We start from the raw sequence: 26,745 nt of genomic DNA on the forward strand, positions 1-26,745 counted from the left end.
GAAATTTTGCACAATATGATTATGAAAAAAGAAATGATCAAAATGAACTCCTATGCTTAATGGTGAACTATTGATGCTGTTTTTCCGATGTTCTGGTTTTGACCTTTAAACTGTACATATCCACCCGTCATTACTGCCTGTGACCTTGTCAAATACAAATCTGAGTGAAACAGAACATAGAAAACACCTTCCCACTGATGCTGTGATTGGGCTGTTTAATCACAATTTCTCGTTCAGGCAGATGAGGCTGTAGACTGTTTATGAAACACATGCTGGGAAGGTTATATTAAGATCATGCTTGAGGAGGGTGCCAGGCTTCACGAGCACCATCCAAGACCCCATTAGTATGCATCTTGTGTTTTTGCCTGTCGCCACGAGCTTGGGGCACATGCATACACAGCCACTGAATACAGGTCTGAGCTCAACGGGGAGGCAGCTGTCTCTTAAAGGCCCAATCTGTCTTTCTTTTTTTTTTTTTAACAATATAATTTATAGGCAGAGCCTATATTTGCATGTGTAATCGGACTTATTGATGAAAAATAAGCATTTTGTTTGTTTGTGAGCAGGTTCCAATTACGTGTAGGCCCGTTTTTGATGCTGTGTTTATAAACAGGAATGAGTTTGACCTTACCAGCATCAGAAATCATTTATAACTTGGATTTAGCTGTCGTCCAGCATCTGTTCATCATATATTAAAAGACCTGTCAACCAGTTTGCAAGTCATAAGAGGTCTCTCATCTTGTGTTTTTAATTTTTGATGGTGGGTGACCCTGATGTTTACAATTGGAGCGCATATTTTGCCTTTAAGATATTAGTCTTTTTGTGTCTGTCTTAAATAATCCTCTTTGGATATAGACTTTGTGTGTGTGTGTGTGTGTAATCAAAATAAATAAATGATAAGTAAATAATAAACATAGGTATGCAATACCTAGGTTGATTTAAATCAGTAAAAGAAGTCAGTAGTTGTTGTTGTTTTTTATGCCAAAGTTCTAGTTTTTGGAAATATGCTTATTTGCTTTCTTGCAGAGGGTTAGATCAGGAGGTAGATACCACTTCCATGACCGTACTTTCTTTTTTACTTCTTCTCTTACATCCTAGTTCCTTTTTCTTTTTTTTTTAAACTCTTTATTTCCTTGCTTCCTTTTCTACTTTCGTCCTTAGCTACTTCCTTCCTTCCTACTTTACTTCTTTACTTCCTTTTGCCGACTGCCAACTTCTGAGGAAAATATCATTAGCATATCTCTACCTTTGTCCATCTGTTGTTTGGTGCTGGCGGTGTATACTTAGTTTAAAATGTAAAACATGTGGGCTTTAAAAACCAAAACAGTGAGCTGATAGACACTAAAGCGCTTCATAGAGCTGAGGGGAACTGTATTATTATACAAAATAATTTGATCCATTGTTAATATACAAATACTGATTAGTGCAGCATTAAGATTCAAAATAGCCACAAGGTTGATAGACAAAACACCATCAAATAATTGTTTACCTTAATTAGCAAAGAGTAGTTATTCGGAAACGCTCTGTGTGCACTCTAAATGCTCCCAATGGAGACGTGAGAACCATCAAAAGTTCATAATGAGGTCGGTGGATGTCATCATCTATCATAGTGCTTTGGCACCCAATACTCCTTTCCTAAACTGTCAAACAATAGCAAAAATAGCTTGAGATTGTAGAGCTGGAGTTGCATCACATGTCACAGATGTCCTGTCGCATGTCCTGTCAGCTGTAAAGGGCCTGGAGTTCAACAGTAATGACACTGCAAAATGTCGCAAATGTTCATTCAGTGTCCGTGTGTTCGTCAGGGCTGCAGTCCATCAGGTTTATGGCATGTTGTTGTAAACATGCTAATTTGCATTACACTAACATTTACTGCTGCTCAAAATCTAATAGAGGCACACAAACATCTAATCACATTATGGTAAATACTGAGTTATTGTAACGTTAATGGATAGACTCAGTCGAATCTTTACGAGGTGATTCACAGCCAATCCAAACAACAACAAAAAGATAAAAAAGATTTAATGATAACTGTATTGAGTTTGTAGTTATTTACAAGGCTGCGCTGTAATATTTCTCATCAATTTTCTTATTATGGATTCAAACTGAGATAATTGTAAGCTGAGTATCACCCATCTTTTTAAAAACTTTTCCCTAAGTTTTGAGGAACAAATAGATATTCACTCGTGTTGCAATTCATGCCACGGTCTGTAATTGCGCTATTCAGCTTAAGGATGGCAACATTTTCTCTTTCTTATTGTGCAGCTCTGTATTTTTTGTGTTTGTCATTATATGCAAGAGGCCGTATGAATCGATGTGGCATTTCAGGACAGACAGATGGGCTGGCTGCAGTTCACCGGGATAGTCCTTAGGTCATTTTATTTTGGAAAGCAGTACTGTGTGCCTGGGGAATATGCTGAGGGTCAGACAGTGACCCATGAGGAACACCGGGACAGGGACTTAAGCTCCTATGAACATTTAAGTTGCACACAGTTAAAGTGAGAGAAGTATGAACTGGATGTGACACACAGAATAATGGAGCTCAGACTGGACGCTTGAATCGATGTGGCATTTCAGGACACACAGATGGGCTGGCTGCAATTCACCGGGATAGTCCTTAGGTCATTTTATTTTGGAAAGCAGTACTGTGTGCCTGGGGATATGCTGAGGGTCAGACAGTCACCCATGAGGAGCACCGGGACAGGGACTTAAGCTCCTATGAACATTTAAGTTGCACACAGTTAAAGTAAGAGAAGTATGAACTGGATGTGACACACAGAATAATGGAGCTCCGACTGGACGCTTTTTACCGAAGCACAGACGGCCAGTTGACTGCACGAATAAATCAGTGGCATCCCACCAATGAGCGCTTTGATCCCACAGTGACAGCAGGCTTTAAGGGAATATGGAACAGACTGACCCCTGGTTTTTCTGAAACCTGTTTTTAGATACTGTAGCAGCTCACAAAGTAACACAACCTTCCTCTGCAGAATTTGTAAAACACTTTTCTGTCTTAACTGAATCCCAGTGAGACCTGATTCTTTCATCTGAAACACTGCAGTACTGTTATAATGCTTTTGACACACCAGTGATGATGTTTACTGCATTTTCTACTAATGATTCTTTGTTGTTCTCTTTTACTAATATTCAAATTTTTTTATTCCCAACAGCATATGAGTTCTGTAGCTTAGTGCTAAAAGCATCTTTCATTTCCATTGTGTTATTCTGAACATTTATAATTTGTTTCTATACCAACCTGTGTCTCTTTCCCAAACTACAAAAAAAAAAAAAAAAAAAAAAACATTATAAGAGGATTTTTATCTGAAATATCAGTGAGGGGGAACTCACTCCCGACAGCAGAAGTTATTTTTCTGCCCAGGTAAAGTTCCTGTTTCTTTGGCAGGTTATTCACAATAGTCGATGATGAGTCACACCCGGGGAAGAGTGGAGGAGCATGAGTGGGTTCCCTGATGCTTGCAGGTTGACTTCTGAATGCTTGAGACCTGCTAGTGCGCTCTGCCAGGCAGAGAGATGCTTTAAATTATAGACAGGATCATTGGTGATATTATGATCTCCTGTGAAAGTGGACCTAGAAGAAGTCTAATTGTCTCTTTTGTTTGTTTTTAAAAAAAATACATTTATGAGTCAGTTTTAGGTAACGTTTTTCGGCTGGAGTTGGAGATTTCTGAGAAAAGAATTTGTTTGTTTTTTTCAGCCAGCCTCAATATTCCAGTTTTGGTGATTGTGACAATTGTGTTTCAGATTTAGTTGCTTACTCTTTCTTGTTTTTAAGAGCTGTAAAATTGAGACTTAAGTCCGACGTTTGTCAAAACAATTAGGACTAGACTTGACTCGGACTTGATCGATGTCAGACATGACTTACTTGACTCCTTAAACACTTATAAGCACATCTGTTCTATGTATGACACCTTCTATGCTTCAACGCTCGATTCAGCCTCAGGTTTTGACCTAAAAAAATCCTGCAGCAATAAAAAAAGAAGTCAAACTGTGACAGACAGTTCTTGCACAGCCTTACAACTTGAATATTTAATTTTTTTGGAAAGGATAATTTTAATGCCGTGTCATTTTAGTGCATTTCCTCATGAAGACATGGTTTCGGACTTGCCCTCACGGACTTGAGATTTGACTTGAAACTTGTTTCAAACAACTTGAGACTTGACTTGAGACTTTCTCTGCCAGACTCGAGGCGTGATATGGACGTGTTTCAGATAATTTGAGACTTCACTTGGACTGTTCTCAAATGACTTGATACTTCTTTCACTACTTTCTTTTCCTGTCAGACAGTTTCATGAAAAAATCTTTTTTTCTTTTTAAAACAGTGGTTTCTTAAGTGTCTCTGGCAGTGAACAGTTATTGTTGGAACATTTTAGAGAGAATATGTGACATTTTCTTTCATTGCAAAGTGATTTCTCTTCTACCTTGTAATTGCTGTCGACAGTAAGTGAAGAGTATGATGGAAAAAATAAATGCCAATTAGTCTGAGTATGTCTTGGCAGATCTCTTGGTCGTCATGCAGCGGGAGTTACGCAGTGGTTCCCTCCTCTCTCTGAGTCCGAGCTCACTGTGCCCCCTTGTGGGCGGAGCCATCTGTCAGCAAATGGCTTAAGGTGGCTGAAGATACAGATGTGATGCATCATTATCCTGTGTCTGAGACGAATGATGAGCACTGGCCGCATCTGCTGTCACCTCACTGACAAACCCAGTCATGAGTGGCCCCTCTTTGTCACAGCCAGCGTGTCTTATTTACTGCCATCGCTGAATCCTCCTGTGCCGGTGGCATCAGCGTTTCTAGGGTTGCAGCAACATTGTTTCCAGCTTCTAGACTGGGATGGTCAGAGGCATAAAGGGATTTCCTGGCTTTCAAAGAGAAAGGGGTCGATTAAAAATGCATGCTGGTTCTTTTTTGTCATTACAGAGCCATCAGTGGTTGCAGGTTGACAATACAATTTCACATCATGGAAATGAATTAGGCTGAGCTCATTCATTATGGATGCCCATTGGTTTCTTGTTCAGGATGGCCATTGTGTCATTTCTAAATGGATGAAAGCCAGGTATGGTTGCAGATAACCCGGTAGAGTATTTCAGGATGTAAAACATTTGTTCTGCTGTCTGGCAGAAACCTTTCTCTGCATGTCTGTGTCTCTCTGGGTCGAGCCCTCGTCTACATTAGCATCGGCTTTTAAAAGGGAAAATGGGGACATTCATTTCAAAACGGTATTAATGAGCTGCTGTGCCGTTTGACTTTTACATATAAATTGATGATACAATTAATATTATGTATCAACAAGTAGAAATCTAGGTCTTTGTAACCCAGATGGCAGAAAAAATGTTTTGTAACAACTTCACTGCAAAATGTGAAATGTATAAACTCATGACCTGTGTTGTGGCTTAGTTGCTTTTTAGCCTACTTTGTAAAAAAAAAAAAGAATGCTGTGGTTAGGTAACAGAGATTTTGTTCTCTGTCCTCCATTTCTGATAATCTTCCACCTTCTTCTCTGGTTTGACAAACACAACATGACAGCAGTCACTTTTGACTGTGCTACTGTGATTCTCAGTGACAGTAGCGTTGTGTCAGGTGAGAACAAGGGCTGTTTAACACTGACTGAAATGAAGGAGCAGTCACCTCGAACTCTGTTTGTCCTCCAAATATCTAGACATACTGATTGTTACTGTGTTTCTTCCCCATTATGACTATTTATATTTACAGTTCAGTCTGTTCCTGTGGCATTAGGGCTGGTGATTATGTTTCACCTAAGCTATATCAGTGCCAGAGCTGTCACCTGACGACTCTTGCTTCGTTCGGTAACGCCCCTGGACGTCATGTTTATTACCCTGCAACCTGCCTGCCAGTCTGCTCTGAAAGTCTATCGGCTTTCTCAAGGGGTTGGGTTTATTCAGCAGCGTCACCCTCCACTGCAGAAAGGCAGAGTGACAGAAAAGAAGTGATGCCCTGGTTTTTATTATCACGCAGCTCTGCTGTGGCCACCGAGGCTTCTGACTCAGCTGTATCCATCTTTGTTTGTGTCTGTGAAAGTATTCCGTCACCTCGCCCACTCTTCCGCTGCCAATTTACATGATGAGCCGAGCTCTTGTGTATTTATTTACACTGTCAGATGAGCAGTAACTGATAAGTCTGTTGTGAAACCGCTGATCCAAACTGTGACTCCTTCTTTTTGGTTTATATAACACATATAACAATTATAACAGGCTGACGAGATATTTCAAGGTCTGTTAATGCTGTTAATAGGCATTAAACATTAGCTACACACCTTAAACAGATATGTTATTTCATTACATTTGCTCCTCAGTTCACTTTTTGTTTGAGGTTGTCTAACAGTTTATGCTTCTGAGAAAATAGACCTTTATCAGTTACAGAACAAAAGATCTAGAGCTGCAAATAACCTTTATTCTCATTATCAATTTATCTGCTGATTATTTTTTTCAATCAATCAATCAACTAATTAATTAATCATTAGTGTATAAGTGGGGTGAGGTCTTCAAATGTCTTGTCTTGTGCAACCAAAACTCTAAAACACAAAGATGTTCAATTTACAATTTTATAATTCAGAGAAAAGCAGCAACATCTCACATTGGAGAAGCTGGAACAAGAGAATTTGGTGTTTTGGTGTTTTTGCTTAAAAATTAGGATTATTGGATTATGAAAATAGTTGCAGATTAATTTTCTGACAATCCAATGGTGGATTACTTAACTAATCATTTTAAAATATAATTTGTCATTCTGTGTTTCTCTGTACATGTATTGAATTCTACTTGAAATTTCATTTGCTAATATTTTATATTGCTTCACCTGGATCCATTTGTTTTTCTTGTTTTATGTTCTGTAAAGCACTCTGTAACTTGGTTTTGAAATTTGTTCTCGTAAACTCCTCCACATCCCACAAATCATTTTCAATATTAGAATAAATTTGTGTTGCCTGCCAAATAGGTCAGATGCATAAAGCCGGTATCCTCCTTTTCCTGTTTCCCATCCTAGAGTGCAGAACATCTGAAGATTAAACATCTACTGTCTAGCTCTGACAGGTTGTTTTGTAAAACCATACTTTGGATGATTTAGTAGTATCATGACAATTTAAGTAAAATGGTCCCTTTTTCTTTTTTTACAGGTGGTTCTCGTATTTGCTCTCAGCATTGGAGCTCTTGTAATATACTTCATAGATTCCTCTGAGTAAGTATTTTTTTTTTTTTAACTTATTAGTTATCTCATCACTACTGGTGGTACTCTGGCTTATAGGTCACAATTAACCCTGGTTTATCCTGTTGCGCTGCAGAATATTTGGAATGATAGGTAGACCACATTTAAAGCTACTTTTATCCTTTCCCAGAATTCAGTGTGAAAACGTTGCTCTCAAACGTAAACAGAGATCAAAAAAAGGAGAAGTAGCCTTGAGTCTGTCTCAAGTCCTGCTGCCCATGTCCTCTGAGTCCTAAAAAGTATCAGGTTTTCTCTCAGAGAAATTAAGAAATTGACTATTTATGCTGTACGTATCTTATTCCAGTCTAAATCACTTAAATAATGCTGATAAAATGATGGTTCTTCCATTATAAAGATAAGAATGGTTCATTCAAAAATTGCATGTATTTCAGACATTTATGATTTCGATCAACCTCAGACAGCTGAGCCATTAACTGGTTCCCACAGCACACTCTCATAAATCCTCATATAGTCCATATACTGTAGCGGAGCCTTAATAACATTGAGTGCTTTGTGCTCTGTACAGAGCAGTATATGGTATTTGTGAACACGTACATGTTGGCTGTTTTCATCCAATCCCCTTCCAGGTAAACGGCTCTGGGCTTACTCACAGATGAAATTTGCTTAATCTCTGTAATGAAAGGATCAGACTCTAAAACAGGCAGGAAAGACCAAAGTTCCTGTTCATACAATCACCATCGCTCATCAAACTAGAGGAAGCGGAAGACCCTTTTAGCTCCATGTGCGACAGTATACTGTTACCGCAGCCTGGTAGTGTTTAGATAGGATGTGCCATTAAGATATAGGGCAAAATATACCAGGATAAAAGCTTTTATCAAGCCAAGAGGGAGTCCCGGCTGGGAGTAATGCTAAGGGAGAGATGAGAAAATGGGCTGTAAAATCGTGTAATCTGGCTCATGGTCCTGGAGGCAGGCATTCAGGTCATTTTTTATTTCATAAGACTGCATACAGCTGAGGGCCTGGCTTGCCCTGATGTGGTTTGCGAGCATGATCTCATTTCATTATCTGCACAAGCTCAGGTAGAGTTACACCCTCACCATTGCCATCTGTGGCCTCCTGTTCTCAGAAGTTGCTCGTAGCAGCGCCCGATACCTTTTCACCTGATGAAGGATGACCTTCGACCTCTCTCCTTAACCTTTTCCCACATAAGAAACGGCATTGTTAAATACACAATGAGGAATGATACTGCAGCACCTGTCCAACGACTTAATTTCATTTTCATCCTACAAGGCTCTTTGTCCCAATTTGCATTCAGACTTATCCAAGTCTTTCTATTATTCAGACAGTACTTTTTCACTACCTGTCAACCCGACAAACCCAGTACTTAAAGCCAGAGACCAGCCAGTTAGCCGCTCTCTTGTGTGCTTCTAAGTGGCAGCAGACTGTAACCGATATAGCCCTTCCTGTAATTAGTCCTGTGGGGCTGCTGAGGCTGTTATATGAAGGACAGGCTGACCTGGCTGGAATCGACACAGAGAGAAAGACATCAACACAGCAGACCCACTTACATTCATTGAGAAGAGCTCAAGCTATGAGCTGCACCCAGATGAAGAAGCCGGTTTGGTCCCGAGGGAGTTTTATTCAGTAAAGGTTTAGCTGTGTCTCACTTTGCACCCTCTTTTTCCATGTAATTCAATGTCATTTGTAAGTCAAGGTGAACATGGAGAGTGCCACACTGTTCTTTGTTTCATCAGTGTTGAAGTAGAGCTGGGTGTCAAACTTCAACAGTGAGTATTGAACGAATTGTGTCTGTAGCGCAGAGAAGAGAAAGCTGATGTTAAATATTTGGTCGCACTCTTCATCTTGTTTAGTTCATCTTTAATGAGATATTTATTAATGGGAAAGTTTCATTGACTAATTTCTTTGGACACCAGGGGGCAGAAAAACTCCACAACAAACTAGCAAAGCCACAGTCTGGCATATAATCGTCTTAAACCTGCAATAACAGACTTTTTTGGCCACCTGGAGGCATCTGAAACAAAATTGACATATCATCACCTTTTAAGTTGATGTGGTGAGTGCTTATTTAAACAACCAGCAGTTATGGAGCAACACAAAAATGTATTTGGAGTCGTATTTCTGCCCACCTGGCGAGTTAGAGCCCAATATTCACTTTTATTTATTTCTGTTTTTGGTCAATACGAGCCACTGAGGGAAATACCTGGTTCTGAAGATGCTAAAGGCTCCAGTATGTTCACCAGCTAGTTGCTAATAGTGCCTGTCTGCCAATTGGTGCCGAGCAGATAGTTTACAGTCGGGTTTTTAGAGCCTTTTCGCTGAAACCAGCTGCCTGCTTCAGCCAAAAACAACACTATGAGAGCAGTGAGAGTGAAGCAATCAATGAGCTAATCAATGAGCTGAAACTCACTGTAAAGCTTTTTAAACTTGAGGGGAACTGTACGTTAGGGGTGATAATTCTCTGTAGGTTCATTACAGTCGGCCCCTTCCACATTACTTAGTAATTTGATCAATTGTTACTGTGAAAATATTGATTAGTGAACCCAAAATCAAGATTTTGCTAATTGTAGACTTTTTTTTATTCAGGCAGATTTCTTGCACAACAAGAACAAGTGTTAAGACAGTAAAACTTTGAGAATGCTGGTTTATTTTTTGCCAAATGAAAAAAAAAAAAAAACGTTTTCTTGAAAAAATGTAATATTCCTCAATTTGAGGTATCAAAAGACTAACAGCATGAACTCATGTCATTTGGGGCCTGTATCAAAAAGTTTTCAACAATACCCAGTAAAAGTGGTTTTTCACCTTGAATGGATTCAGCTTTTGTTCAGGATTTGTTCAAGGTTATAAACTGTCACATTTATCACATGCACTGCCATCGGAGAACATTACGTCTTTCTACATGAAAGCTGGTCTGTCTTGTTTGATGTAAGCTTGAATTGAATGAGGGAGAGAGAGAGAGACACCAGAGCTGCTGTGGACAGAGCGGGTTTGTGATCCATAACAGGCTTAGACATCTCTCAAACCAGGCCTACTGGAACTCAATTATTTAGCACTATAGGTCTGTCTCTGCTATATGGTCTGTCACCCTGCTATGACGGGGATTTGCCAGGCTGATGTGTGAATACCGTGAGGAGGGCAGAGCTATCCAACATGTGAGGACTATTTTTAGAGGTGCCGAAAAAGAAAATTGGTTAGATTTCTTTCTTTCTTTCTTTATTGTAATTTTTGAGAAAAACAAAATTATGCAGGTGCAAGAAAGCTGAATGTAACAATTTAATGAAAACTACATCTTGAGTTGAATGACAGAGAAGGAAACAAACACCACAGAACCTGCTAAAGAACTGATGAGGTACAACAGAAAGGAGAAAGTGGCTCAACATAAATTAAACTATAGTGAAAACATCAGCCAATTGCTGTTATATTATCAGATAACCTACAAAAGTAACAAAGTTCGGTGCTTCACCACTGTAGTTTGGACAAAGTCTGACAAATTTTCTAAAACTTACCAGCCTTGTTTTTATTACTTCCGCCAATGAGGACTGTGTATGTTTGTTTGTTTTTTTGTCAGCAGGATTATGCAAAAAGTATCTAACTGATTTGCATATAACTTGGTGGAGGGATGGGGCTTGGACCAGGGAAGAACCCAATGCATTTTGGTGCGGCTCCTGTCCATCAGATCCAGGAATTTTTTTTTAAACACTTTCCTTAACATTGCGAGAGAGGGCATTTTTCAACGTTTTGACCTTGTGAGTCTGTGTGTCTATGTGTGTCATCATGGCCAAATGTGGTCCTCGAGACACTTCCCACTCTGTAGTGGGAACTACCACAGAGGTGGTTTTGAGTAATTTGGCAGGTGTTTATATTCCTGTCTGTCTGTTTGTCTGTCTGTCTGTCCGTGGACAGATTTTGTCACCACAATAACGTCTCAACCATCCAAGATGCAGTCACGAAACTTTACAGGTGTGTAGTTGAGATGAAAAGGAAGGCCGAGTTCGAAGACGGGTGTGGTCTTAGCAAGGGCACCGGAAGTAGAGGGGTTGGAAGTAGGGAAGGGGCCATTTGACCCCCCCAACCCTTTACACATCTGTCGCACATTCGTTTTAAGTCGTGGACCACTGTGTCCCAGTTTCAGTCATTGCCGTCCACTCTAAAACATTAGGTAAAACTCCAGACAGTCTTGCGATGGGATCACACAGTTGGGCATATTGAATAAATCTGGCACAGTTCACCTGTTTTCGCCAAACTCACCTCTCTCATGTTGTGTGTTCCATTGCACCACACACACCGATTTAGCATCACGGCTTGTGTGATCCCATGGCAAGATGGTCATCTAGTTTCCCTTTTCCCATGAACAGGATATGTAGCGCTTTGCGTGGAGGATGCAAAAACTTTAGGATTCCAGGTTCATTTTGGTAAATTTTTTGCCGATGTTCTATGCATCGATCTTTGTTTAGCACCTTCTAAACTGTCCTTACTCCACACACATGGTATCCTTTTTTTCAGCATGAACTCATCTTTAAGTCTGACTTCTCATTTTGTCAAATTAACAAAGTATAAAGCGACCAGGAACACAAAATACAAAAAAAAAAGGAAAAGGAACCTTTTAAAAATGTACAAATCTTTAGTAATAGTAAAAATTTTATTATAAAACAGGTCAAGGTTGAAAAAATATTTTGTTACTATTTATAAACACAAATACATCAGAAGAATGCAAGAAAAACTATAATACTGTCTTTTTACATGTAAAGTGATTCTTATCCCAACTAATTTTTATTAAAAATCTATGTATGCCTGTAAATTACTGAAAATATTAATAATTCAAAGTTTTCAAGATTTCTTAAAAAAAAGGTGTCTACACTCTACAGATGTAACAGAGATACTGTGTGAAATCCCCAAATCAGCACTTCCAAGTGATTTTCTCAGCTTATCGCTAATAAAGTTAAGTTTCTTTAATTAAAGCGTGCTCGGTGTATTCACTGGTGAACAGATGGACTCCAGAGCTTTTTCATTTCTTGTGGTCACAAAGCTCAGGAACCCATTTTCCGACCACCTTTTACAGAAAGGTGATCTTTTGACGCACCCAAACGCAGTGGAACGGCAAGTCCAGTTCAAACTTGAGGGTTAAAATAATGCAACCTAGCTGGAGTGATATACTGTCTGCTGGTGAGGATTTCTGTAAATTAGACTCGGGATGAGACGTGACGGTTGTGTGAAGCTGTCTGCCTCATCACAGCAATGAGCTCGTGATCGTCAACCAGAAGATCAACCGAGTGGCACTGCTGTGCATCAGATCGCTGCAAAATAATCCCAAAGGTATTTTAATGTCACCTCATGAACTTCACGAGGACAGTATTTTATCAGAGGGAGTTTATGAGATTTTTTTTTTTTTTTTTTTACATAACAAAAGCAATTTGCTTTAATCTGAGTGGTATTAAACAGCACAGCTGCTGAGTTGTGTGGTGTGCATTAGCGAAGCTTGTGACCGTGAGTGTAGGGATCCTGCAGGTAGAGGATGAAAACAAACAAACTATGTAGGAGTGACCTGCTTGGCACTAACGTGCTGCTGAGTGCTTTATGGCATTGGATCCCAAACCTTTACATCTTGTGACCCCCCCCCCAAGAGGAAGCAATATCTATTTGTGCCGGCGCATCAAAAGATGCTTATGTCCATGGACTGTGAAAATTAGCCAAAGTGTAATTTTTCCTTTTCAGATTCATTTATTTGTATATTAAAAAAACAAACAAACATAAGATAAAATGATCCAGGTAAGCTAAAAACTAATATTATAGTTAAGTCAAAATATAGTTATGAAAAAAAAAAAAACAGTTTGTGTTTCAGAAACACATCTTTTTTTCTGCTTTCCTATCCTGTTCATCAGGATGGTTCCTGTCCAGAGTCCTGACCCCCTGAAAACGAACCACTGCATCTAATAATTATTTTCATTATCAGTCTTTATCAATCATTATCAATCCTTTGAATATTTTTTTCTTTAATAAATCCATGGTTTTGTGTAAAATATCTTTAAAAAAAAAAAAAAAACTGTGAAACCACAATCGTAAGTTCCAGAAATCCTGAAGTAATGTGTTTTAAGTTGTGAGTTTTCTTCGACGAAGAAGTTCAAAACCAAAAGATATTCAGTTTACAATGTGAAGCCTAGAAAAACAGTAAATTCTCACATTTGAGAAGCTGGAAGCAGCAAATGTTTTGGTTTAATAAACGACTTAAACAATCAAATATCAAAACTGTTGTACTTTAATTTTTATCTCGAACAACTAATTGATTCATCGACTAATTGTTTCAGCACTAACACAATTAACCAGTCACTGTTAACATCATAAAAAAATCTCATGTTGTATTTTTATTCATGCAAAGGGCCTATCAATAGAACATACAGTATATTCCTAATCACACTAACATAATAAACTGCTTTTCAGCAGCACCTTGTTAACTTTTGTTATCTTTGTTAATGTATCTGTGTTTTCATTTCAGCTGTGAATAATATTTTGAAAGGATGTTTTTTAGCTTCCAGGTCATGAATTTTATTAAACAATCGTACTAACCTATTACATTCACATTTACTTGGTTAATTATTTCTCTTTATTTGAATTCTTAGTGCCAGATACAAGCTTTTCTGAGGGTGAGACTTCACTACATTGCTAGCATTTGCTTTGGCTGCCTGATTTCATAGAAGAAGACATGAAGCCTGCATGCATTTAACCCTTAAACTACTGCCTTGGCCCTGCATTTCCATCATGTTTGACTTAATATTTAACTGAAATGTTGTCTATGAGATGGGAAATGCAGGCCTGAAAGGAAAACAGCACCATTTTCATAATGTAATACTGCACATCGGAATACGACATATTCCTCAAATAGATTGTTTTGCGGTTATTTAAGGGTTAATCAGGTATCTCGACAGGTTATTGCTTGTGTGACAATAAATGCATGTCCTTTCTCAACAGAAAAACCATTGGAAAATATTAACTGTTGCACTTTTTTGGACACTTATGTTCCTCTTCTTTTGGGATTCCTAAAAACATTTTCAGGAAAAGAAGAATGCATCTTCTATGCTTTATTTTTCATGAAATAATGTTCTTATATATCCATTTTTTTACTAAAACTTTCCTCACTTAACCGTCAGTTCTTGCCCTTGGACATTAACAAACTTTGTTTCTGTTTCTAATAGTCCTATTGAGTCCTGTCAGAACTTCTACAAAGACTTCACGTTGCAGATTGACATGGCATTCAACGTGTTTTTCCTGCTGTACTTCGGCCTCCGCGTGAGTAAAACTCAAGTTGTTGATTTGCACTTCTCTCTGTGCACCTGAACGCTGCGAATCCAATCTTCAGCCCTTAATTTCTACAGTTCATTGCTGCCAATGACAAGCTGTGGTTCTGGCTGGAGGTGAACTCGGTGGTGGACTTCTTCACGGTTCCTCCGGTGTTTGTGTCGGTGTACCTGAACAGGAGCTGGCTCGGTAAGGATGCTCACATTGCTCACACAGGCTGATGAAGTGACCAAGCAGTGTGTCGTGAATCTTTTGAGCCTCCCAGCAGCCTGTGGTGCCCCCCAGTGGATTTACTGAGTGTAATTCTTTTCGGTGAACGCACCAGATAATCTCAGCACGTCAGTAAAGCTGCAAAAAGGGAACTTGTTGGTATTTTGTGGTCATTTATGTGGGCACACATACAACATTAGCCATATAAGTTTGATCATTTTGTCATTAAATGATCTTTATGTTGGGGCCGTGCAGGTCATGCATGAAAAGCTGATGCTCCTCGCTATTACTTAAAATCTCTGCTACAGCACAGCACGAAAACTGAAAAGCACGGTGACTCAAAGGCTTCATCAGCCTGTACTCCTAGAACTAATGCTTGTTTGAATGACAGCACTATCAAATATTGTCCGGCTGTCAAGGGTGTGCCATTTAAACAGGCATTTTTGAAAGCTGGTTTGAATGGAAATGTGTCTTTCTGTGGATTCCATGTCTTTCGCCATGTGTTCTGGGCAGTGGGAAATGCGCTGCAGTTGTCATTCGCATGCCCTTCACTTCTCCAGTGGAGCTCCCCGGCTCACCTGCCGTAACGCTCAAATGAAATCATGCTCTGATTGAAATGTACACAAATGGATAAAAAAAAAAAAAAAAGCTAATAGGCTTTGTTGGGATCTTGAGCACTGGAATAGAAGTCAATCTGCTAAATGTGTGAAGCTCATAACTCTGAGAGGTCTGCGAGGAATTAGAGGATTAAAGGGGATCTTTTTTTTTTTTTTTCCTTTTGCTGCATTACACATTTTTATAGCTGCTTTTTCTTCTCCTGTCAGCTGAGGAACAAACCTGCTGTGCAGCCAACACCAGCACCTTATTCAGCAATGAACACCCTCTACTTTAGACTCAGTATGACAGCTTGATAAGTACAGTTGCGTAATGTGCTTGTGTGTTTTCCCTGGGCTGATGTACTGTGACTCGTAGTGTGAAAACAACAGAGGTGGAAGGAAGTGGTGGTTGCTGTTGCCATCTAGTGGACATGTGAGGGTGTGGCTGGCATTTGAGATAACATAATTGTCTTTCAGCAGTTTTGTCATGATATTATTACACATGTTGTAGATTTGTGCACCAGTATACAGTCCATATCAATGTTAGTTGCATTTTAGTTTATTATTCTTATTGCAAGAAACAGTACTGAAGCCCTGGCCTTTTCATTACTGTAGTTTGGGTTTGTTATTGGGTCTTATCTCTGTGTTTTCTTGTGGCCATTTTAAAAGCAAAATTCCGAATTTTGTGCTTTTTATGTGTCCAGTTTTGCACATTTTTTGATAATTTGCTGGCTACTGCTGCACCTGAGAGCCAACTTTGTTCCTTCTTTCTGCTTGCTCCCTTCTTTCCCTTTTTAAAACAGATTGTATAAAATGTGTTATTTAACCTTTACTTATACAGTGTAGGTTGGTTAAGCATACAGTATATTCTGTTTTACAGCAGTGTGCTGTTGATAGCTAAATGAATTTACAGGAAAAAAGTAAAGATGGACACGCACGTATCTTTTCTCTTCTGTAGTGCATCTTTAACTTCTGCGTGGATGGAAAGATGTGTTAAGACCAAGTCACATACCGAACATATCTATAAGGATAACTGCAGTATAAATTGATCCCACAAAATTTTTGGTGTCTTCTCAACCAATCAACTTATAGTTGTAGAAAATGGTGCAAGTTTAGAGAGGAGGAGAATTCAGCTGCACAGCGCTTGCTTTGGTTTTTGTTTGCTGAAGTTGTCACAGATATGATAGAGAGTGGAGGTTACTCAAAACAATGGAGCAACCCATCAGTTATTTTACAAAGATATCCACATAATATTGCATACAGACAGCAACATGTTTTCTGGAGATCGATCTCTGAATTTCTTAAAACCTTGGTCTTAAAGTGGGAATCTTTGAGATTTTTAAATTTTTTTTGGCACCAGCTTTAGCGCTAATCATGGTTTTGGTTGCCTTTCCCACAGTTCCTGACTCAAACATTGTGTGCAGTAATGGGATTCTGTTACTTTTACCCTTCCTGTTGGTCTGTTGTTACCTTTTGTGTGGCTGTCGCTGCTGCTGTTTTTGTAATCTGCTCAGCCATGCATGGCTCTTCCTGCTCATTTGAACCGTGGAATTCTTCTTCTATTAACTATATTTCACAGAGACCACAGTACACAGCATCTGGCACACAACAGATACTGAGAGAGCGCAGCGCTTATACAAGCTTTCACGCACATAGTTTGTAGAGCTGAATATAGGTTTAAATCATTTTCGTATCAATATGGATTGTCTACTATAAAGGGATTTGATAATAAAATTATTAATGGCTGAATTCCATTTGGCTGCTCTGTTGTCAGGGTCTGGATATTGTTCATGTCGGCTCAGTGTGATGACTTAATGGGACAAAGCAAAAGAAAAAGACCCATTTGTGCCCAGATTTATACATAAAAAAATTTATTGTTGTTACTGAAACTAAAGATTGAAGGTAAAACAAAATAAAATACTGAGATTTCCTGTAAAATATTCTCTGTCAGACATAATCTCAGTCAGTATGGTCAGTGGGCAAGTGGTGGTGGAGGATTAGCGACTGATTTGGTGTTTAGTTAAACTGAGGTTGAACAGGTGATGAGGTCATAACCAGCTCAGCAGCATCTGCTCACAGCTGTCGAACTCCCTCTTCTGATCAACACTCCATATTTCACAGGGCGCTCAGCCAAACTGCCAATCTGCCAAGCCTGTCTGAACATTTTGACACAAATACACACACAGTATGTGCAGATGTTCTGTCAGACAAACTCTCGCAATGTTGCATGACCAGCGTGCAGGAGCGCGCATGACACACATTTTGGATGTTGTTTTGAAAATGTCTTCGCCCAGAAACAACATGCAGAGGCTAATAGACACAAGAAGCATTTTTATAACTACGTCTGAATTTAGAAGCTGAAAATCTGACCTGCTGCAGGTCTGAAATAGAGGCAGCCGCCTCAGCAGCACATTTATCTCTGACTGCGAAAGTAGTCCAGTACGTCTCGGTCAAATATTATGAGGTAAACACAACATTACTCTTCCAGATAAGATGTTCATGTCTTGGTGGTGAGCTTTTTCCTACCGAGTAAAACAGAAAGAGGCTGTTAGTATTAAACCGTCCACTGAAACAAAACGTCCTCAAAAGCAAATGCTGCTAATTAGTGGTTCCCAACTTGGGTGTCAGGACCCCCAAAGGTGTCCCAACTTACATATGAAGGGGCGCAGGATGATTAATGGAATATGTTTGCTTTATTGAGGTTTGATTGAGGTCGGTAATTTTCTTTTAATTTTCTAGTTTTTACTGAAAAGAGCTATGGAATTTGATAAAGGGAAAAGTGAGACACTGTTCTGAGACAGTTACTTGAGTTTGGTCTGTTGTGTTGAGTTTAAGGACAGTTTCCAAAATGTCCTTAAAAGATGAGCTCCATTTTAACCCATGTAAATATTAATTCATTATTATTTTATTATTGGAAACTTTATGCTCCATATATGTTCAGTTGTAACATGTTTTTTGCATGTTTAGCTGACCTGCTGTGCACTGACTGACAGACTCTCTTTCTCAGTGGTTGCCAGCTTTTATGACTTGTGACCCCTTAAATCAAAGTAGTGTCTTCTTGCAACTCCTCGTCACTGGATGCATAGGGCTCCCAGTTGTTACCAGTTCGACTGAAGAGTGATATATTTTTTTAATGTTATTTGAACAATTAGAAAAAATTCCCAAAGAAGCCGGTTGATCCAGTTACCCACAAGAAAAAAGCAAAAAGTCTAAACAGATGACCATAACTTGTGTTGCAGAGACAGTTTTTAGCTTTCTTATTGTGTTAATCCTCTCAGTATAATTAGTACAAAATTACATAGGCATTTCCAAAAATTATTGGAAACTATGGGCCCTGCAATTTAATGCATCAGTGTTTTGACACAAAATTGTTATTTTTTTCATACTTTTCTCTAACTGTCGCCTTTGTCTTCAGAAATATAGAATATGTCTTGAAAAAATATTTGAATGAAACACTCTTAGAAGTAAAAAATATCCTTGTGGTCTCACTTCTAACAGTTTAAAGACATTTGACAAGAAATTGCAAGTTGACGGTGCCTCATTTTAAATTGAAACCTTTCGAAACCACTTCTCTAAAGAACATGTATACCCCTTATTGTTTGTACAGAAATGATTTACAGGTTGTGCAGTATTTTGCTGACAACAGAAGTGACGCATATTTCAAATTTGGATTCACATTTCAGATTGAATGGCCTTGGCAGACATAGGGCTCAGTCAGCTGCTATATATTTTCTTTTTGCGGTGACATTTTTCATGCTGCTCATTTCCTTTTAGCTCAACTACAATAGAAGTTATTACATCAGCTGTGATTAATTTAAGGATTATTGCAGAATCACTAAATCCCCAGAAAACACAATGATTGCCAAAGCTTCTCATTTTTCCATACACAGCTTTACTGGCCCTTTACATGACTTGTTTTCTGCTATAAACATGAGACAAAAATACACACTGTTCTTGTCCAAGATAGGAGAATGAAATTTGGTTTGTCAAGAGCAGTTGCGGGGGTTATAGGGATGCGATGTAGGTTACATTGTGAAGCCAGCTGATGGACAGACTCTCTCTCTGGCTGCTTCCTTTCCCTGGATGAATCCTAAAGGAGCTTACACTCTAATATCCTGATGGGAAAAGGGTTTGCTTTAAGCTCGCTGAGTGCGCCGGATCACCACGAGGATACCATGAAGGTCTGAGGTAAATCAGATGAAAATGCCGCTTCCAAAAAAGAGCTGCAACCCAACTGTTTGTTGCTTCTTTTTTTTTTTTTTTTTTTTTTGGAGGAGGACCACATTTTTTCAACGTGATATGTCGGAAAGTGGAGGCAGAATTGTGAAGACGGGGATGTAAAGCAGATTTTGGACCTAACGTTGGAAAGTTTGGCAAGTAATTTCCAGACATGATTCCCACTAAGATGTTAGTGTACAGGGGGCCTGATGGAGCAACGCACTCTCAAACAATTTCAAACACGAGAAGGCGCAAGAAATCGACCGGGGAGCTCTTCCAGAAGGGCTACAGGGTCAGGATGGGCCACGGGCAGGTCAGCGACAAAGAGGACCAGGACAGCATCTGCTACAGCTTCGGCGCATGCTTCCATGTAATCTCCTACTGGGGTAAGACCTGCAGGACGTGGAAACAAGGAAAATCTCCACTAAAACTGAAGGCTGGCATGTCCAGAACTCTTTGGGCTCTGTGTGTCAGCTGGAGCAGGTTCAGGTTCAGGATTTGCTGTGTATTATGCTCCCCATCTGGCAAACGCTCACTTGAAATGAAAAATGAGCTTTGGCGAGGTACACCAGGGTTCACGTCATTTTATGATTATTTATTTATATATTTTTTTAGCTGAATGAGTCCCTGTCACGTCTTTGATTTGTGTAATTTGGCAATCACACAAACCTTTTCAAGCAGGGAAACTCTTCTGCTCCATTAATGCATGGGGAGATGGATTTGACTTGATCGCTCACTCTTTTGCTGAGGTGGCTTTTAATTGTTTACGCAGAACCAAAACTACAGTGGATAAAGCTTTTTTCATACTCAGCTGGATCCATGAAACATTTGGCTTTTACGATAAGGTGGGAGGTTCCTTTTAGCTGGTAGTTGACGGCAATGCACCTAAACTATGAAACATAAACAAGAAAACTTGTGTTATTTTGCTTTGTGTGATGCTTTTACAGGAGATGATGATTACTGTGTTGATTTTCTCAGCTTTTTGGACAGAAATGGCCGTAAAATGGTTAGAATCCGGTTGCGATTAAATATACATGAAGCTTAAATGATGGTATGATACAATCAATCAGTAATCATGTACAGGAGCTCAGGCTTGTGTTGCCATGGCTGATTTTGTTGGTGTTATGCTGTCCTTGAACTCTTGGCAGCAGGCACAGACTCCATTTTTTTTTTTTTTTGTATTCACATAAATACCCTCAAATTAAGGATTTTACGTCACAGCTGTTTACTCATTCAATTTGGTGCGACAGCGTCCACCTGTCTTTGCTCCAATCCAGGTTTTCATCTGTTCCACGTTCAGGGTTTGTTCCAGCAGGAATGAAACATGTATCAGGTAGATACTGGTGCTTTGCGAAGCTCCTGAGATTAAAACCAGTGTGTTATGAGTTGATGAAGAGAGATCTGGGATGTAGAGCTCGTTTTCATTTTTCCCCCCCACATATTCCAAAACGTTACTTTTTATGATACCGTAAGTGCTTAGTACCACTTGATCAGTCAGAATTTTTTTTTTTTTAATCAATATGAATCCAATGAAGCTGATAAACATGGATGAAAGTATGAAAGGTATGATGTTCTTGTTAAACCCCAGTCGAATGCTATTGATGTTGTCTGTGTTTTTACTAATCATGTGTGGTAATTTCTTTATGGTCTTTTTTTTTCTCACAGGCTTGAGGTTTTTAAGGGCCTTAAGGTTGATACAGTTCTCAGAAATTTTACAGTTTTTGAATATACTAAAGACAAGGTAAGTGTATGGACATTTTATCTCACTTTTTGACAGTGTGGCAGACTGTTTGTAATGTTTGTGGCAATGTGAAATAGTGCATGTGCGGTGACTTATTTTGTTGACATAAGCATAAACACAGTTTTACTTTAAAGGGGGGAGATTGATCTTTATTTGCAGTGTTTTGCTTGATGCAAAATTAATCATAGCATGAGCACTTCAATTTGACGAGGTACAGATAATTTGCAAATTTAAACTTTATTCCTCAGTACAGCAGGGAGTACCGCTCCATTGTGCACACTGGGCACACTGTACTGTATAATGGAGTCTTGAACGAAACAGCTTTCTGTTTGTCTCCTCGCTGCTTAGAATTAAATCTTTTTGCACAGATGTCCCGTCAGGAAGAGCTTATAGTGCAAAAAAAATGCTTTAGAATAATCTCCTCACTCATTCACTCCGATGAAGGTAAAGGCAAAACATACAAAGGGGGAGAGAGCAGAGGTCATGCAGGGACTCGTTTCACAATAAGACACAGGCTGTGTTATTTAAACAACCTGGCACATACAGATACTAAAACCATAGGGGGGAAGACCTTTGCTCACAAAATGCATGTGTTGTCTTTTAATGTCATGTGATGATAGAGATTTTCGTTGGGATTATTATGGAAATATACAAATACTGCAAATTTGTGAAAATGTTTAAATAGAGCCATACGTTACTATATTTTTTATGACTAACCCCAACAATACAATCGAAGCATGCACTATACTTCCATATACATTCATTATGAAAAATGTCAAAGTAGACGCAACAGTTTTAAGGACTCCACTGTTACTGTTATGTGGGGTGTTACTGTGTTTCTGATGAATCACGCTCACATGGAGTAGATCAGAATTATCTCTGTTTATAATTTTGAACAGTTTCCTTAGAAACCTTCACTGTATTTCTTTAGGACAAAAGTCGATATGGAAGCTGTATAATGCATTTTAGATCATGTATACTCCAGTTTAATGACTTGTTTGGATATTTGTCAATATGTATTTCCCTGATATGAATGAAACAACTAATAACTCAAACACTGTTGTTGTCACTCTTTCTTTTTTTTATAGTAACTCTATAAAGCTGGTGAACCTGTGTTCAATCTTCATAAGCACATGGCTAACTGCAGCAGGCTTCATTCATTTGGTAAGTTAATGTGAGCCAAGTAAGTTAAGGTGAAAGTGTGCTGATATAGCAACTAGCCGCTCATTTTTGATACATACTTTTTATTGCACTGTGGAAAAAGATAAAATCCCGCGCAGTATATTTTCTGGTTATATAAATCTCGACCTCTGTTCCAGGTGGAAAACTCGGGGGATCCTTGGGAAAACTTCCAAAATTCCCAGGCACTCTCCTACTGGGAATGTGTCTACTTACTCATGGTTACTATGTCCACTGTTGGCTATGGAGACGTTTATGCAAAAACCACCCTGGGCCGCCTGTTTATGGTCTTCTTCATCCTTGGTGGTTTGGTAAAAATCCCTCTCATTACTTATTCCTGCTTTAAATCCTCCATGCAACCTATCATCACACTCCGCCAGGTGTTAACAAACGCCGGGACGCCGTCAACTCAGGACGCCCTTCCCCTGTTGTTTACACTGAGGTGTTTTTGTGGCTCCCCTCTTCACCACAGTATGTTGCATGTCATGTATTGTATGAGTTGTCTACAAAAATGCAGCCTTTATTCAGGTATAATGCTGAAGACTTGTTTTGTTAGATATTAATTTCAAATGACATGAATTGTTATTAACTATAAAGTACTGCGGTTTCAGGTGGCTCCACCCTCCAGCCTCCCCTCCCTCTTTTCCAACAAACACAGTGATACAAGGATGATTTATTAGAGCCCAGCTTTATGGATTTAGCAACATTGCTGTATGTAACTTTCTGCACAAATATTTAAAAGCATTTTGAGGGATAAAAAAGACATTCATTTTATAGAATGATAGGTGATAATGAAAAAAAGTGATCTAACAGAAAACAACCTTTCTGGGATTTACCACAGACCTGAGTTTTCTGATAAAGAAAGTAGCCAAAGGTCATTGAGAGGATCTGGATCATAAAGCATTACTCAGAAGTGGATTAAACAGCATGGTGACATACCGTAATATGGTAAAAGAGCTGAACACAAGTGACATTTCGTCCAAAATTAAGTTTGATATCTCTTTGGAAAACCACAATGACATTCATAATCTTTTTGATGATCAAAAAAAATTTGTAATCTATAAAATTTCCAACTAAAATGAATAATTTCGGGCAACGGGACAGAAGTCTTAAGTACAGACAGTCGGTACGAAGTCATGCTGTGCATCCAAACATTGGTCAGAATTCAGAATTTAATTTTAAATTCTAGGGGAGATCCCAGAGTTTCCAATGATACCCAATATGTCAGGCTGAATTTGGGAAAATGAATTGAAAATGGCAAACGACAATATTTCTATCTGACCGACTAACATGGAGTCTTGGGTTTGAATATTTCACTCAGGGTAACCAGCATAGAGCTTCAAAGAAAAGCTGGGACAGTATGATACACAGTATATATGATACTGTAAGACAGTGTAGAATAAGATGATTTTTTTCCAACCTAAAGAAACTTAAAGGGGTAATTAGAGGAAAATTGATGTGAGGAGGTTAAATATCCCCCTTCGCTCTGTAAACAAAACGTTTTATTAGTACAGATCGACAGCAAAATGATTTGCAGTACGCCCTAGACCTTTTTCTTCTTTTTCTTATAGCTTATTTTCATTACGGGTAATGTAATAGCCTATAAATGAACTAAAGCAGGATACTTACACCTTTTGCTAATAAAAAAAGGAAACAACAAGGAACCAGTTGTTGCAAGCAGCGGTCAGTGTAAAAATAGAAAAAATATCTACATTTTCAGATTCATAGCAGCCGTCATCGTTAATTTTACAGTAAATGTTAATCTAAAAACAGAGTTAACTTTGATAAAAATGACACTTTTCACATCTAACTGTGGCCTTATGAATGAATATCCTCACACTGATACTTCAATCAAAGTCAGCACAGTTCTTCAGGTGGTTGTGCAGCCGTGCAGAGTTTCACAGTTGATGTTTGCCATCCGTTTAGCTGTGCCATGTAAATCAACCCGACATGTGTTTGTTGGGCGAAACATGGCACATAAGGCTTCTTCTTGATTTTTATCATTTATTTTCTGTCACAGATCGACATACAACTCATCAGCTGTCATTTTTCTCCTTTATTCTTCTGTTCTTCCAATATCCGTAAATATTGGCCTTATAATTTCCTTTTTTCATTTTCATACTTTTTCTCAGAATTTGGAATGTACATGTGGTATAACTTCAGGCTACATTCAGGCAATAATGACTAATCTGAATGAACTGCAACCTTTTTATTTTCTTGATCCTTTTTCCTGTTAACAAATAAATATTAATATTACTCCTGCACATACAGAAGTGTTCCTCTTTCAGACAATACGGATTTCTTTATAGCAAAAATAGAGGACCTGCTCTTCTTTGCCTGTCTTTTTTTTTAGTCTCTTCTTCTGTCTTCTATCTTCTCCTTAGGCCATGTTTGCAAGCTACGTCCCTGAAATCATAGAGTTAATAGGAAACCGCAAGAAATATGGTGGTTCCTATAGTGCGGTTAATGGGAGAAAGTAAGTATTCAAGGAGGCTCTACTGCCTCCACTGCAGTAGAACCTTCTCTGCATGCCGTTTTCTTTTTCTTTTTCATGCATGTAGGCCATGTTTGCTCGCTACGTGCCAGAAATTGCTGCTCTCATCCTTAATCGGAAGAAATATGGAGGGAGTTATAACTCGACCAGAGGCAGAAAGTAAGTCAAACAAACGAAAAAACAGCAAACTTTTAATGGTGTGGTTTTGTGTGACTCAAGTGGCTCTCTCATAAAGAGGTGACATACTCTTGATTTTTGTTTAAATAAACGACATGAAACTGTCATTTGAGATGTAATGATCTAAATTAGCACTAAAGTCACACTGTGACTGAAGAACTTGGCCATGATTAATGTGTAGAGTTTATTGTACTGTATTGCTGCTGCTTTTATTTGTGTGCAAGCTGTCATTGCTGCTTGTCATGAATCAATGTTTGCTTTTACACTGCAAAAAATTCCTCCATCCCAACAAGTGATTTTTGTCTATTATCGAGGCCTGAAAGTCTTGTTTATGTTAAACAAATGAAAAAACCTGCTTGCGCACTTTGATTATTGTGACATGTTTTCAATAACAATTCCTTTGTTTCAAACATTTCTAGAAGTGATTGTCCAAATTTTGGAGAAGAACGACATAGATTCGGGGAAATTCTTTTTAAAATACTGCATTAGAGGCATTTTGAACTGTCAGATTTTTTCATTTGTTTCAAGTAAATAAGACTTTGAGAGTTCAAAAATAGAAGAAAAATGACAAGATATTTTTGCAGTGTAGTCATATATGTAGACGTACTACTGTCATGCTTAAAGATGGCACATGTAGGATTTCTCACTATGATTTAAACTGTGATTATCCATGTTACTGTTGGGAAAAAAAAGAAAACACTGTTTCCTTGATCTGTGTGTAAAGGGATTTAAACTTATTAAGGAAAATGAGGCTAGGCTGTGCAGACTCCTCACCAGTCACACTGCAGCTTAAAGCGAGCCCACAGTAGGTAACGTTCACTGAACAGCACCCCCCTCTGGCCCCAAGTGACAATTACATGATAATGTTCAACGCTAAAACATACAGTAGTACAATAATAGCACAAGTCAAGTCAGTTTGTTTATAGAGCACATTTAAAAACAACAAACATTGACAAAAGTGCTTTATGGAGAGGTGAAATTATGGGATTATTTGATTGATGAAAAAAAACCACAGCAAAAATTAAATAAAAGCACAGACATAAATAAGAGGATGTAAGTAAATTAACAAAAGCATAGAATATCTGGATAAATTCATAAACACAACAGCCTTGCACAGAGAAAAAATAAAATACAAACCAATAAAATATAGAGTGTGGTCAATCATGTCTTCATGATGACTAGTAACAAGCTAAGGAAAAGAGATTGGTCCTTATATGGATTTTAACAATATCGGTGGAGGGGGAAGATCTGATTGTTAGTGGCAAACTTTTCCACAATTTAGGTTCCACCATGGAAAATGCTCAATCACCTTTGGATTTTAACCGGGTGTATGGAATGGAGAGCAGTGACTGGTCAGCAGATCGGAGGGGTCTGATCTAATTCCTTACATTTTGGTCCTGGTTGCTTTGGTGACACCAAGTTCAGCTGCTTCTCCAGAGTCACAGCAGAAGAATAACTGGTGTATCTTTTCGCAGCGCAACCAGACACTAAGACTAAGGTCTCTCCCTGGAACTCTTGTGCTCCAAGGGCCAAGGACTAAAATTAGAAAGTGCCGCCTCCTCTGCACACAGCATTAGAGTTAGGGGTCACTGTAGGACAAAACTAAAGGGTACGGACAAATCCAGGT

At 38.7% G+C, this 26,745-nt stretch overlaps 1 protein-coding gene across 3 annotated transcripts in view; it reads left to right on the forward strand.

Moving 5' to 3' along the window:
* Positions 1-26,745, forward strand: part of LOC120794835 (calcium-activated potassium channel subunit alpha-1-like) — a 90,228-nt gene that overhangs the window by 28,631 nt on the left and 34,852 nt on the right. For all 3 annotated transcript variants that reach the window (XM_040136207.1, XM_040136208.1, XM_040136206.1), the window contains exons 3-9: positions 7,146-7,207; positions 14,401-14,494; positions 14,581-14,692; positions 21,193-21,268; positions 22,357-22,432; positions 22,588-22,758; positions 24,832-24,923. In XM_040136207.1, the coding sequence (XP_039992141.1) occupies positions 7,146-7,207; positions 14,401-14,494; positions 14,581-14,692; positions 21,193-21,268; positions 22,357-22,432; positions 22,588-22,758; positions 24,832-24,923 (683 nt within the window). The remainder of the gene's footprint in view (positions 1-7,145; positions 7,208-14,400; positions 14,495-14,580; positions 14,693-21,192; positions 21,269-22,356; positions 22,433-22,587; positions 22,759-24,831; positions 24,924-26,745) is intronic.

The sequence above is a fragment of the Xiphias gladius genome, chromosome 9 (genome assembly GCF_016859285.1).
Source record: "Xiphias gladius isolate SHS-SW01 ecotype Sanya breed wild chromosome 9, ASM1685928v1, whole genome shotgun sequence".
NCBI classification, from domain to species: domain Eukaryota; kingdom Metazoa; phylum Chordata; class Actinopteri; order Istiophoriformes; family Xiphiidae; genus Xiphias; species Xiphias gladius.